Consider the following 15425-nt stretch of genomic DNA (forward strand, 5'->3'; position numbering starts at 1 on the left):
TAACCTCCATGCACATTCCTACACCCCTTAGGAAAACAGTGACAGCGGACATGAAAGGAAGGGAAACAATGACATTTTTTTAATAACAACGTTCACCAGCGTGTTGGACCCAGTCGGACAGTGCTACGCGGCGGCAGTTTCTGCATTCCCCCGGATCAGCCGCATTCTCCCCTGCTGCTCCAGGGGCAGCCCGATTGTCCCTCGGTGGCCAGGCCAGGCACCGGCCCTCTCTCACCGCGGCTGCACGGCCGGGGCACGGAGGGGCCGCACACGCCGCGAGGAACCGCGCCTGGCGCCGGCCGCGACCCCCGGCTCCACGTCACCGTGCCCGGCCGGGCGCGGGGCTGTGTCACGCCGGGCCCGCCGCCCCCCGCCGCAGCCCCCGGCCCGGCCCGAGCCGCGGCTCTTACCGCCAGGTCGGGGCTGTGCGAGTCCCGCTGGGACACGGCGCGGATGACCCCGGCCCGCCAGCGCCCGCTCTCCGGCGGCTCCTCGCCGCCGAGGCACAGGAACCGCTTCCCCACCAGCTCCGGCCGCGTCTCCACCGCCATGGCCGCCGCCGCGCAGGCACCGCACCAGCCGCCGAGCCCGCTGCTCTAGGGGCCGCGCATGGCGGGCGCGGGGCGGGGACGGGCGCGGGGCTCTCGGGCTCACAGCGGCGGGAGGGTCGGGACCCCTCGGCCGCGCCGCCGCCGCCACAGCCCGACACAAACACCGAGCGAGGGGCGGGGGCGGGCCGGGGGCGCGCGCTCCCTCCCTCACCGCCTCCCTCGCTCCCTCCCGCGCGCACCCGCCCGCCGCGCTGCGGCCCCGACCACTCCGCCCACGCAGCCCCACTGCCATGGAGACCGCCGCCGCGCGACGTCTCCCTCCGCCAGGCAGCGCGGGGCGAGCGGCTGTAGCGCGGCAAAGAGTCCGCGGCAGCTGGGGTGGCACCGGGACCCTGCGGGGGCTCGTCTCGTCGCCGCCTGCCCAGCCCCGGCCGGCGCAGCACGACCCTCACCTGCCGCCCCGGCGCCCCCCGAGAGCAGCCCCGCGGTGAACTGACACTGGCGGGGTACCCGCTCCCTGCCTCCGGTGCCACGGCGGGAGTTCGGGCACAGCCTCTCCGGGGTATTTTCCCTCGGTGGAAGAAGCGGCTGTTCGCCCTCCGCAGGCTCGCCCACACCCTACTTAAGGCGCACCACTCCGAGAACTCATTAATGTATATCAATGTCTGAAGGCGGGGTACCAGGAACCAGACTCTTCCCGATGGCACCAAGCAATAGGACACGAAGCAACAGGCACGGTGTTGCAGTGATGCACTGGAAGTTCCACCAGAACAGGAGGAAGAACTTCTTCACCGTGCAAGTGACACCGGAACAGATTGTCCAGAGAGGGTGTGGAGTCTTCCTCGCTGGAGATACTCAAGAACTGTCTGGACACAACCCTGTGCCACGTCCTCTAGGACAACCCTGCTAAGCAGGGAGGTTGGACCAGATGTGCCCCTGTGGTGCCTTCAAGCCTGACCCATTCTGTGATTCTGTGAGAGCCCAGGCTGGCAAGGGTATCCCAAGAGCCAGGCACCAGCACACTGATGTCCCAGCCCACCAGGGTTTAGGAGAGCCAGGACCAGGTCTGCCATCTGCAGCACCTTCTCCCCCAAAGTCAGTTTGTTGGGGAGTTCAACAAAGACACCCATCCAATCCATCCACCTTTCCCTACTGCAAAGACTACAGAACTCCCTGGGAATGTAATGTCGGTTTAGTCCCTCAGAGGCTTTTAGAGACAGAATACTTCAGACCTAGAAGACAGTATTGAATTCTGCTGAATGCCAGCAAACAGGATATCTAAGAAGTCACTTCAGAGACTCACAAGGGCTTCGACTGAGAGCTTGGGCTGTAACACCCAAGGAAGCCATGCAGCCATGTTCTGTAGCAGTAGCTATCGGTTTGTTGTTCTTTCCGTGGATCCCGTAATCATGCTGTAGCAATGCCATGTTTGCATTTTAAGAGTTTTTCCTTCATGTTATCTGGAGGTGTAGCTTTCCTGAACTTCTGCCTGCCTTTACCGATATGCTTGCCCTCAAGAGAGCAGGTTAATGATCTCTCATCTAGCACTAAAAGCAAATTTGAATAGTGCATTTTTGAAAAATAGATTATGAGGCAAAAGCCATAAATCAAGAGTGCCAACTTCCCACATTCCTGTATATTTTAGTGGAACAAATAACTGTAAGAGAAGTTAATTAACAGAAAACAAACAAAAAAAAGAAATCAATTCATCTTTCACATGACAAGTTTGTTCACAGGATTAGAATAACTCACAAGGCATCACATTTATACCAGAACCTATAGATGGCCTGGCATCCCAGGCTGTAATGCATGGAGGTGTGCTCTTTAGAAGCTGCAGAAGCAACCATAGTGCATTTGAGCTAAATGAGATCTTCATTCACATTCTACAACCAACAAGAGAGTACTGCAGTCTTGCAGAAGGAACAAAAATTATGCAAGTACAAGGCAGTTATTAATAAAGGCTATACAGAGAAGTTACAAAACCGACTAAATAAATATTAATCATATCAAACTTCTTGTATTCATTCCCTCTTGTTTAATCAAAGAGGTACTATTGAGATACTTGAATTTGAGATACTATTGAACTCTACAATTAAGTAAATTACATTAATGTGCAACAATACCCAAAAAAAGCCAATTCACATGATTCTAATAGACGGAACTTGTGAATTTATCACAGAATACCAAACTATTAAGAATCAAGTATTTTTAATTCGTTCCAAAAATTCATTATCAAGGCACTGACACTAGAATTATGTTTTAGTATAGATTAGAATTCACTAAAGGCTATTGTTCAATGCTGAACCATTTTATAGATATTAATCACCTGAAAGTATCAGTAAGATCAAGTGACATCAACATTTAGGTGTCCATTCCCATGGTTGGCTGTCAGTTCCCAGATGCCAAGTGAGATGGGCAGGACTTTGCCCTGCTCCCCGTGACACCACTGAGCTGGACCAGTAGGAGACAGCTCAAGGGAGAGCCTTGACACATCGCAGGGCAGCTTCACTCCCCAGTAACACACATCCCAGCTCTTCCCTCTTTCACTTACTCATGTTGGAGCAGCTTTTGTTACCCATAGGTGCTTTAGAAGGTCAAAATCACTATGTTCGGGTGGATCAGCATACACGACCCACAGGTTGCTGAACATTTTCCACCTTCAGCAACTTCTTTTCTTTGCCTCTATTCACTTACCCATTTCTTCTTTGCTGATTCCTTCTCTCCTTGTTTCTCTGTGAAATGGTAGAAATTGGGAGAGCACTAAATGCTCAGGATGTGGATGAGTCAACTCAGAATCTCTGTTTTCAACAGAACAAAATCATAGGGCTGTAGCCCAAGGCCTGAAAATAGTTTAGACACTAACTTTTAAACAGTCTGAGCCATATCACACTCCAGTAGGATTTCTTCCTTTCTCAGAAGCCTTTGCAGGCATCAAACCAATACATTAATTCCCCTTTCAAAGGAACACCTCCCTTATTTCTTTGATAAATATTAAGGAATATTTGAACTGAAAATTCAAAGCACCAAAATTCACAGGATTGAAAGGATTAGGGATGGTATGAACTGGTGCATCTTCTGAAGAAAATGGCATAAGGAGCCTCTTCTTGTAGATTACTCTGAAAAGACCAGAGGAATCATCCTCTTGGAGCTCAGGAGCAACACTCAGAGCCAAATGCCCATAGGCAACAACAAAATAGAGCTGACACCTCCAGGCTGGAGAAGTCCACAAAAAAATAAAGCAAAACAGCTCTAGGCTAAGCCCCAGGGAAGGAGAGCTTCTCTTAGGAAATTGACTATGGACAAATCCCCTCTTACTCCCTGAAAGTATACACATTGGTTAGGTGCAAAATCAAGGTATTTTCTGAGAGCTTTTTCTGACTTCCCAATTGAAATGCAGCACAACCTGTACTGGTAGCAATTGCACCTTCTCCATACAGATAAATGCCACATTTAGAAATTATTATTTCCATTTTACAGGAAGGAAAATAGAGAGAGAAAGGCAAAATGACTTGTCACTGTCAAAACTCTTAAGCAGAATTAATACTGAACTAATTCTTCCTAAAATATGTGCTATATACCTCTAGACATATCTTACCTTTCCTTGGGAGGTAGCAAGCATCGCTTTCCTCTGAATTCACAGTTCCTCGGAAATTTGGGAAGTCACATTTAATGTTTTCCAGTGTTCGCATCAGAAAATTAAGAATCTACATTTAACAGGTTGGTTTAGAAGATTCATAACTTTAAAATTCATAGCCAGGAGAAAATGATTTTTTCCTCAAACATCATTTATTTCTGCTACAAAGCCAACTTTTGATTTCCAGTTGTCTTATCTTCTACAGAGTCCAAGAGGTTTTCTTAACGCACCCTCCTTGAAAGCATAATTATTTGAGTGGTGAGGCAGGCCCTAAACACTGAATGGGACATAGATCAGTGGGAAAGTATGATTTTTTAAAGACAGCTATTTAATGTAGATGCAAAGTCTGCATTAAACACCTGGAGGTGCAAAGGTGCACGAGAGTAAAAGTTGTGGTCGGTGGCATTACCTCCCTAGCTCTACCACTAACGTCCTGTGTGGTAATTCACTGCATCTCCGACTCTCTGCAGCCACTCTCCATTTGGGTCTGTCAACCGACCACTCCTAATCTTTTCCTGTGTCTTGGCTTTCTCACTTGTAAAACGGCTGCAGATTTACTGCTGTATTTGCAGGTGAATACAGCACCCCACTGTGTCCAGGTTGATACCTTGAAGATGATTCCTCAAGACTTCTTTGATACCATCCTGGCTGTTGCTACAGCACACAAAGGAGGAAGTTTACTGCATTTGCAAATCACTCCAATCATATCTGCACAAGAAAACATTGTGGTTCACAGGGTGCCACTCCATCAATGCTGACAACAGCAAGGAGCACTACAGAGCCTCCATGTGATGTTTCACAGTCAATTTACAGCCTAGAACAGATGAATACAGCACATTCCAATTCCAACATTTCTTTCTGTTCCAGCTAATAAGATAGCACCAAAAAATGGTTGAACAAATTGAATTAATAAAGCCTTCAATACATCCTCTTCCTCAAAGGTTTGCTGACATCTTAAGATATTAACATATCCCTATACAACCCCTAACCCCTACTTCCTGCCACCCTTAACCACTGCCTTACACTTAAGTCAGCAAACAGAATTCTTGGGTACCTCACATCTGTTTTAAATATACGGTCGGCCAGCTCAGCCCAATGAAGCTGCAGAAGTGAGTTCTGCCGAGCCCTGGAGCTGCTGAGACGTGCTCACCCCTTGACCCTGCCCTGGCGTTGGCCACCTCCCTCCATCTGGGGATGAGACTACCTTCAACAGCTGCCACTGTTTTCTGCACTAAGTGTTTAAGAGCAGCCTGAGGGCAAAGCATCATTAGACCAGCACTAGACCTTGGTGCCAAACAATCCCTCCTGATGAGTTTACACCCTGTAGAGCTAAAATGCAGAGGCTGGGGGAATAGAGATAACAAGGCTCTCAGTCTCCACCTTTCCTTGAATACCTACAGGCTCAATTCCTCAGGTGAAACTGCAGAGCCCTGCTTTGGCCTGATCAGATAATGTCTCCATCTAAAACAACTTCTTTGAATTTGTTTGGAGGAAAATGCTCTCAGTTTCTTCAAGGCACAGATGGAATATGCCATTTCTACTGCTCACTCAATGCAGGTGCAAGCCTTAAGAGCAAGGGTGATGCACAGCTACAGTGGTGTAACACTTTTGTGGCCATTCTAGTAATGCTAGATCTCCATTCAAGTTTCTTCCCTGCCTTTCATCTTGCTGCTGCTCCCAGCTTGAGGCTTGGTACTTCTCACGAATTAGATTGAGCTTTAGGCATATCTGTCAGCCCCTAACAGCTCTCCCACAACATACACTGTAATGCCCAGAAGACAGCACGAGAACTGAGAATGAATTCTTATTTAGTTGAGGGGATCTTCCTACACAGCAAGACTCTAGAAGAGATCGAGCCTACTCAGAGCCTGAGTAGCCTCAGCAGTGCTGATGGTGCTCCTGAAAGGGCCTGCCTTACCTTGGGCTGCTCCCAGCAACAATGCTCCTTTCTCCTGTTAATCACTCACACATAAAACCTGAAACCAATCACCCTTAAAATGAATGAATCGCTTTCCCAAGAACCTTTACTTCTAGTGGTGCTTCTTCCCCAGTCATACCTAAGCTGTATAAAGGCCAGTCAGTTAGAGATTTTGGAAGATCATTAACTAGAAAGATAGCTTGGTGTATGGAAATGTAGGCTTCTCTCACATAGGCTCCTGGAGCACCAGGTTTGTGGATTATCTAATGTGTGAGTATTTTTACTTAATGTTAAGTGCTCGGCTGTTGCTAACTCTATGTTTTTACAATTAGGGGCTTTTGAAGGTTAGCAGATGGGTAACAGTAAAAAGGAAATCCCTGAAAACACAAACAGCCATGTGAAGACAGTTACTGCTTCTATGTCAGACTTCTATCTCAGTTTTAAGGTGTACTAAAGTTTCCCAGAATATTGTAGAGGAATTTCTTTCTGTGTTGGATGAAAGGTGTTTAAGTAGATAGTTTTCTGAGTAGCTATTGTTACTGATAAAAAAAGTAGAATATTTTCAACAGTGAAATAAACTTACAGATCTTCTTTGAATTAACTGGGAGGCGGGTTGAGCTCTTATCTTCACTGGAGATCACTAGTATATTATGTCATAAAGATAAAATCAGGGAGAATGTACAACTATATCTGGCTAGATATAGTTGTCCGTTCTGCCTCCTGAGTTGTTGGAGGTTCTTGTGGTACCCCACACATAGCGCATTGAAGTACTTGGAACAGAAGTTTTATAATCTGATTAATACTCTGTACATAAATTTCTTAGTGTTTATTTTGAAACTTCTTATGTGTCTTTTAAAAAAACTAGTATAAAGACCTATACTGGTGCTGCAGTGCAGAAAACTTCCTCTCTTCTGAATCTCCAGCTTCTCTATGATTTGTGTCAGGGTGGTGCCCCCTCCAGAAGCAGCGGCTTTTATTAACAGCAGCTTTGGACTGAAATGACTTGGACGTTGGTATTGCTTATCCTGACATAACTAAAACAGGTGATGGTTATGGTAAGGAAATGGTTTACAATGCTGCTCTACAATATGCACAATAAAAAACAAATGGGAGGCGTTGGGGTTTAGGAAAGGTCCAAAGCTGAGGTAAGAAACAGCTGTTTTCAGCTACCATTAAACTGTGCAGTAGATGGGGAGCAAGACCATGTTATTTATGCTTGTCTGGGGAAGAAAAAATAATAACAGAAAGATGGTTTGGCCTTTCTGAAAGTGAGGTAGAAAGAAAAACTCTTAATAGCTTAGAAAAAAAAATTAGTTACCTTTTCTGTTTGAAACTGCTGTAACATCCTTTCTCAGCCTCACTTATTTCTCTGCTTTCCAAATTCCTTTGCCTTTTCTTAATGCAACTGTAGTATTTCCCTATATCTTTATCTCACCAAGTATAATTGTTTGCCAGTTTTGTCTAAAACAGTAATAGTGCTTATCACATGTGGTAAGCACTCTTTAACAAACTTGTCTGATGAATATTTTTGTGTGATGCTAGTTCTTCTTTCTTCTGCCAGCAGATTGTCTGCCAATTGGCTTAAAACTGATACACAGGTTTCTTTCCTGTATTCCAGCTGCCTGTCCTGTTCAGTTTCTGTATCAGGAAAGGCTAACAAACTAGTGTTAATTGTGTTCTGCAGTTCAGTAATAGCTATTATTTAACAATATTTATCTCTTTGGTAAGGGTTAGGTCTTAACATTTCATAGTGTTGTCTGGCACAGGGTGTAAACAAATTATGTTACTGATTCTGTGCTGATCAAGCAGTGGTACTTTTGTGTTTTTCTTGGCACTCTTATCCCAATTAAAACTATCACAAATTTTCTACTCGGCCAGTAACTTCTTTGATTAATTTACCATTCTCATTAGAAGTGTTCCAGGGTCTGTCTGTTACATTTGTTCTACATTCAAAATCGGCCCTAGAAAAGGAATTGATTTAAGTCTGCCATTACTGCAAGAACTGTAATGAAACATTACATTTTATAATAACAATCTGAAAAGGCACAGACTTACATAAGCATAGAGATGAGAAGGGACTTGCTTGTCTTCTTGGATTTAAGAGCAGTAGATTGTTTGGCTGTGTCATTTAATTGAATGAAAAGGTTGTCTTGGAGTCATGAACTAGTCGAGGCTGGAAGGAGCCTCTGGAGATTGTCTAGTCTGACCCCTCCCCACTCGGAGCTGGGCTACCTACAGCAGGCTGCTCAGGGCCAGGTCCAGCCAAGTTTTAAATATCTCTTCAAGGCTGGAGACTTGAGTCTCTCTGGGCAATCTATCACAGTGGAAAAAGTATTTTCTTAAGTTCAAATGGAATTTCCTGTATTTTAGCTTGTGCTCGTTGCCTCTTGTCCTTTCCCTGGGCACCACTGCAAAAAGGTTGCTCCTCTGTTTTGTCTTCGATCAAAGATTCTGGCAGCCACTGCTTATACTTATTTGTATAAATAACACCCTGATTAGTATCAAGTCTGTATTACACATTCGCTTTTGATTTTGTGGCACCAAAGGAATCCAATTCTCTGTCCTCCATGTCCCTGAGTTATCTTCCATGGATTCCCATGGCAGAAGTGGTGTGATCTGCTTCCTGCATTTGTATCCTTGCTGTTGCTCCTGTGGTGCCTACTGGAAAAGGTAGAACCAGAAATTGGTTATTCTTGCCTAGCTGGCTGAAGTTCAGCCAGCAGAAAACTCTTTTGTCTTCAGTAAATAAGCCCTGAATGCAGGCACCAGGTATTCTAGTATGCAAACCAGGGAGATGTTTCTCTCACTGAGGCAAGTCCTAACTACAGGTAAAACTTGGAAAAGCATGAACTCTGCAGCTGAAGCACCACTGACAGTGAACGTGACTGTATTAGGAAAAACAATTTTGGAAAGAATTAGTGGGGAAAGGTGCTTAGTCCTCAGTTGTTATGGTATCTGCATTGCTGTTGTTCTCGGTGTAACTAATGCTCAATCACATTTTGTATCATTATTCTCCTGTTGCATATGACTTTTGAACCTGAGGTTTCTACTCAGAGAAATTAGTATTTTCAGATTTTTATCTATACAGGGACTTATCTGGTCTTGTCCCATACTATTTTGTAGGACGATATACAGGAATCTGAAGGAACAATCTGCTTTAGCATGTACAGATTTCTAATATGAAAAAACATAATACAAGACCTGCTGAAGAAATTCTAGCAAGGTGTGTGCCAGTGGTTCCATGCACTATGAACACACTGTACAGGTCTGCAGAAGGCCTGCCTCCTTTCAGTGAGTGGTCTGAAGATGGGCTTGCTCTTGCTGTTGAGTTCTAAACCAAGAGCCTACTGGGTCCCAGTAGGAGTACTGTGCTACCCTTTCAATGCTTAGATACTGATCCTGCTTTCAGATTAGACCAAAATACTTGTTAGCTTAAATATTAGAACTAGCTTAAGTGAGGCAAAACTAATAGTAACTATTATTATGTTCTTACTATTAAGAATCAGTAGTGAAAGATAAATCATCTTATCTCGGTCCTCTATTTCCCCCCTCCCCTTCACTTTTAGTCAAAATGATGTTCCCAGAACTTTGTTTTGGTATTACTAAATTGCAGCTGTAGCTACCTGTGAATATTCATTATTTGACCATATCTTAATAAGACGACCCCAAATTACAAAACATCAAGTTGCAATTGTAATTGCAATGAGAGAGTATAGTATACAGAATGTTCCCCAGCATGGTCTGGTCTGTGTTTTAAAGTACTGCACTAACCTGGACTTCAGAAAAGGCCATCAAGCCATGTCTGATAGCTTTGTAATCCCAGTGGTTATTTACCTGAAGCAGACATGACTGCACACAGCTTTATTTGACATGATTCAGAAAGGTCAAGGTCCAAGGCAGGTGGTGAGCCAGCCTGTGTGGCTGGGCTGGGGAGAGATGTTCTCTTTCCAGGAGGAGGCCTTAAATTACTCTTATTAAATCTGTAATTTGTGTCTCTCATACGCCCAAATGTAATGCAAATCCACTGTCTTTCTTGTTTCCAATTAATGTGAGCAGAAGGATGAGATGGAAGTTCAAGGAAATGGTTGCAATAAGCACCACCTCAGAGCCTTGTGTTGACTCCAATTTCCTTATGTCACAAACTCTTTGAGCCCTCTAAGTTACAACTGAGCAATTTAACACTTGTTTCATGTTGCTTAAGTTAACTTTCTTTAGACAAAAAAAAGGGGTCTGAAAGCACGTGCTTGATAACTGCTGAACCAAGTGAAGACTGAGCTAATTGATTTAAGAGAAATTTAGTGGTGCTCACAGTTGTGATGCAACTCATCTACAAGGAAATAAAGTGAGGGAAGGTATTCATGTCTTCCTTCTAGCATTTGCATAAGCTATAAGACTTGTTCCATGCTATGGATGGTGAAACTTGAGTCCTTGTTTTATGCCTATGAACCCAGTGGGTCAACCACAAACATTAAAGCCACTCAAAACCATAAAGGTGACTTTATTTTTTAATTCAGCTGATCAACAGTAGGTGCTGAATTGAGGAGTAGCCATCATTTGTGTAATTTGTGGTCCTAAATACTCCAGAGATCAGCTGCTGAGGTTCCTGAGTTTTAGGTTGCACTTTAATTTTTTCTGGCTTTTTTTTTTTAATTCAGGTTTCATGTATCTTGATGGATTATTTTCCAAAATGTGTGAGAGAGGATGAAAAAAGAATATGTGGAAGAATTGTGTCCTTACATGAATATTGTGTGAAAGGAAGCCAAAACAAACCAGCTACTGATTCTCATTTTTGACTTTCTGGACAGTGACTTTTGTGTAAGTTTTGATGCCTAACAGTTATTTCTCGCAAATTCTGGAAGACAAAGGATATGCAAAAACGGTAAAGCTCTGTGGGAAGAAGTTCTGATTTGTCTAGACAGAGCTTCCTTGACATAAAGTGGATGATTGTTTCCTAGCCTCCTGCAGGCTACCAGCTCAGAGCAGCTACAGACGCAGTGTATTTATGCCTGTTAAACCAGAAGTTCTGCCTATTGTTTTTCCTGCCTTCATCACTTTCCACTGCTATAGTCCAGCTATGCTATACCAGGCTATTAAACATTCAGCATCCAGAACGTCTAGACAGGCTGAAAGACTGTCTGTGCTCCTTTTCTCAGAGTCAACTTTCCTAAGAACTAAAGGCTATTTGGAAAGCAAAGGTGGCAAAGTTTTGAGTATGAGAGACACTTCTTCAGGATGCCTTCTGAGTGAGCAGTAATACATGCTGACAGGGATTTCTAGCAGTGCACAAAATTCCTGTGCAAACCTCCTGCTGCTCCCCAGAGAGGTTTCAAACCTTTGACAATTATTGCTAATGTATTAAACAGCTCGCACTTCTATTCTAAGCATACCAGACTACATAGAAATGTATCCTATTAGCTGGCAATATTCTACTCAAATAACAGAGGAAAAAACTAAAGGGTGACTTCCTTGCCACAGAGGATGGGAAAGATCTTTTTGAGGCTGAAACAAATGGTTTCTGTGTAGGGCCCTGTGGACCACGAGAGACATTTTGCTGTGTATATCTGCTGGTTTTGGCAATGTTGAACAAGAAAGCAAACAGAAGTGTCAACTTCTTTTTTTTTTTTTTTTTTTCTAGGTAATCTTTATTTTCTTCAGTGCTGACTTGAGTCACTCAGTATAGCAAGAAGCAAGTACTGGTTTGCTGCAGGGGGGAAATGAATGTTTCCTCTAGAAGCTTTGCAAATTGGAAGCTAGATACAATATAAGGCCTGTTGATCCACTGTACACTCTCTGTGGTTGTGATATATATCATAGAAACACTATGCTTTGATTTTGCACCTCAGGACAAGCCTTGGGAGGCTTTGTCAGAGGTGGGAAGGAAGGGAGGGCAGTCAGCTGGCGCAGCAGGAGTTGTCCTTGTTGTGCTTGCAGGAGTGAGGAGACATAGGTGCTCCTATCCAGCCATGCCTTTGGGGTCCGTCCCACTTCCCCTTTGCCTGAAGAATGCTGGGAAACCTTGTGCTAACTCTCTTAACTTCTAGCAAGAGAGAACAGCATCCTTGTGGAAGTGCTTAAACAACCTGGGCTCTTCAAAAGGAAAGTAATTTTTCCTGTGCTAGGTGAGCTCTCCAAGAACAGACATCAACAAAGCATTCAGACTGGTAGCCAGGAGTTTGAGAAGCAGCATGCAAGGAAGATGCCTGGATTAAAGAGAACAAACAACAGAATATGAGCACCCAAGAACATTTTGTTTTCTCTATTAACGAGACCAAAAGTAGGTGGCAGATTTATGTTATGGCACTCGAACAGAAAGTTTGTAAAGTTAAGAGTAATCTGGTTACAAAGTTCAGTGTATGAATATGCTGGACAAATTTGGGATTAGAGGTAGAAATCTACCATAAAGCATTTAGGGACTAAAAAAAAAAAAAAGAAATGTGCAGTTTAATTTCTCAAGAGATTGAAAGGTGACTTATGCATGCATAAATCCTTGTGGAGAGATAATGAGCGTGAAACACCTCTTTAATCTATCATTTAAAGCATAGCAGGAACCTAAACTGGAAACTAAAGGCAAATTCAAATTTTAAAAGCGTGGGCCTAGTTTTCTAGAGGGAAAAACAATTTACTGATGAAAATGAAAAAAAAAATCAATGTTCTGATGCCTTCGAATCAATATTCTTTGTCAGCAGCACTGCTTCTAGAAAACAAAGGTTATCTGACTCAACACATGAATTAATGATTCTGTGTCTTGGGTTTAACTTCGATAAAATGATTTGATGCTACCTTCCAGTTTTAAAATCCAGAGAGACCTTTTCCTAAATTCAGGGGAGAATGCAGAGAGAGGACAATTCTTGGGAGGAAAGGAACCCAAATAATGAGAAGACAGAAACCATTGCTACAAGGGAAAATCAAATCAGGATATTGTTTAATAAAACAGCTTCCTTAAATGCATTTGTTGGTCAGCAGTTTTGACTAGACCAGTCTTGGAATGAGAAAGCAAGGCATAGTGGGGTCAGCTGGCTAAAGGCTAACTTGGGGTTGTACATAGAAATTGCTATGCTGGTTCACAGCAGCGGTTCCCCTGAGTATCTCTCCCAGCCAATCGTGCTGTGCTGCCCTGAGAGGGTGGGAAAGAAGAAAAGGGAAACCTGGTAGCCCAGCGTCCTTTGCTGGCAGAGTTTTGAGTTGCTGGGTAACGTACGATGTAGTCCTTCAGCTCTTGGTGCTGATTATGCTCCTCTCAAGCTCTGTGTATGGGTTTGGGCTTTGCATTTCAAGACAGTTGGGTGTTAGAAAAGTAATCAAAAAGACTAGAAAATATCCCATGAGGAATTCTTTATTCAAAGGAAGATGGAATACCTTAAGTACTGGTTTTGGTTTTTTGAAGTTGCTGCAAAGGAAATTAACACTTTTCCTTCCATACTTGGGGGAAACAGGGTAAAAACTCCTGAATACTCCTTGACTCAGGTTAACTTTGATACCAGGAGAAGCTTCCCGGTAGGATAATGAAGGACTAGTATACATAGTCAAGAAAAGGTGTGTAATCCCTGTTGAAAGGCTTCAGGAACAGGTAGGACAAGACATCTGTGCAAATGACATAGGGTGATCCTGGTTTGTTATGCAGCAGATAAACTAGGTGTCTGTTTCTAAGATATATTTTTTCCATCTCTTTTGGGCTGGTGGCAATGTTGAACAAGCACTGTTTAGCTGGAGACTATGACATTCTGCAAATCGATATTATGCTGAACAACATTGTAATTGTTGCCAAAGAATGTATATCTCCTCTTTATTTTAAGTAAAATCTACCAGCCGGTTCAAAAGGCAAACATTGTTCCCTGATAAAATGCAGCTGGTGTGCACATGAGCTTACTCAGCAGACTATAAAATAACATAAGCTTTCCATAGGGATCAGAAACATCAAAAGCAGAAAGTGCATTTAAAAAAAATCTCCAACAGATTGGTATAATTATTAAATGTGATGCATCACAAGTAGTGATGGAATATAGCTGAGATGATACTACCCAGACAGGAAGGAATAATATGGTCTGCCTCTCTGTATACAGATTTCAAATCCCAGAGAGTGGATCATCAGATGCCAGAGTATGCATAGCCCATAATTTAAAATGGGTTTGTTCTCATGAGGGAGGTGTATATTTACTGAAACATTCAGCTGCAGCTTTTGAACAAGCTAACAGCTTTAATGCCACTCTACTTGGGAACATGGGAGAAATAACTATACAAATATATCTACTGGACTTCCCTACTTGGATGTACTTGTATCTACAGAGTAATGTTTGAAGGTCCACATGTAATACATGTCAGACCTCTCTGTCTATAGCTTATCAACACAGAAGCAGGGAAGTGACAAGTACAGCAGAGCAGCTTTGTGAGAGCCTCTTGGGCTGGAAATGAGCTCCTCTGTTGCCTCAGCTTGCCCTTGTGGGGGCTGCATTTTATATGATTTCAACTCCAAATGGAAGCAATAAGGTAGGATGGACATACAACTGCTGCCAGGAGAAAGTCTCAGATGGAGCTGTTCTGAACTTTCCCCTTCCTCTTTAGATCACATTTCCCTTAAGAAAAAAAATCCTAATGGGTGCTTTAATGTTTCTGGTAAGAAGGAACTGGAGGCACTTAACCCATTGCAACCCATTAAAAATTGATAAAACCAATCAGCAGTTGCATGAGAAACCTTTCCACAGCATGGTGAATTTTCTTTAAAATAGTAAATAGAGTACCCTTTTAATATTTGTACTTATAAGATTAGTTGGATTCTGTCTAAATTGACTGCTGCAGTCAAAACAGGCTGGTGCTGGAGTGATGGAAATGCTTCGGCATTATATTGACAGAGCTGTTCTGAATTGCTTTCAGTGCTGTGTCTCAGCCTTATTTGCTTTTCCTGACCTACAACTGACAGAATTACAGTGCTAGACATCATTCTTTCATAGTCTTGGAAAAAAAAGTCTCTGGGCCTGCTGCATTTGCTAACTCCTCTTCTTGCAAGGATTCCCATGTACTACACAGTGCAGTCATCCTACAGCTCTAGCTAGATGCCTTTTTTAATCTCAAATTCTGTTTTGCTTAAAATCTACTAAGATTCAACTGGAATTGTCAGGGCCCTGAAAGTCAGGAAACTGACTTCTAGAAACGCCTTAAAACATATATTTTACATCACATTGCAGTGTGTGTTTTCAGGTTTTGCATTTGCAGGTGTATCTGTGAACATGAGGGAAAGAAATTATTCAAAACCCAAGGATTTTACTTATGAATATAGAAGCAAGAGCTTTAAAAGGAATGTCAGATTGTAATAAAACTGAGAACAATA

The 15425-nt window shown here is 43.3% G+C and overlaps 1 protein-coding gene across 2 annotated transcripts in view; it reads right to left on the bottom strand.

The window, feature by feature from the left end:
• The window catches only part of JMJD1C (jumonji domain containing 1C), a 159104-nt gene extending 158356 nt beyond the window's left edge, over positions 1-748 (bottom strand). The window contains exon 1 of one of the 2 annotated variants that reach the window (XM_048311822.1): positions 411-748. In XM_048311822.1, coding sequence (XP_048167779.1) covers positions 411-551 — 141 coding nt within the window. In that variant the 5' untranslated portion in view covers positions 552-748. The remainder of the gene's footprint in view (positions 1-410) is intronic. The other variant, XM_048311823.1, reaches the window with a different exon arrangement.
• Between the last annotated feature and the right edge of the window lie 14677 nt (positions 749-15425).

The sequence above is a fragment of the Corvus hawaiiensis genome, chromosome 8 (genome assembly GCF_020740725.1).
Source record: "Corvus hawaiiensis isolate bCorHaw1 chromosome 8, bCorHaw1.pri.cur, whole genome shotgun sequence".
NCBI lineage: Eukaryota > Metazoa > Chordata > Aves > Passeriformes > Corvidae > Corvus > Corvus hawaiiensis.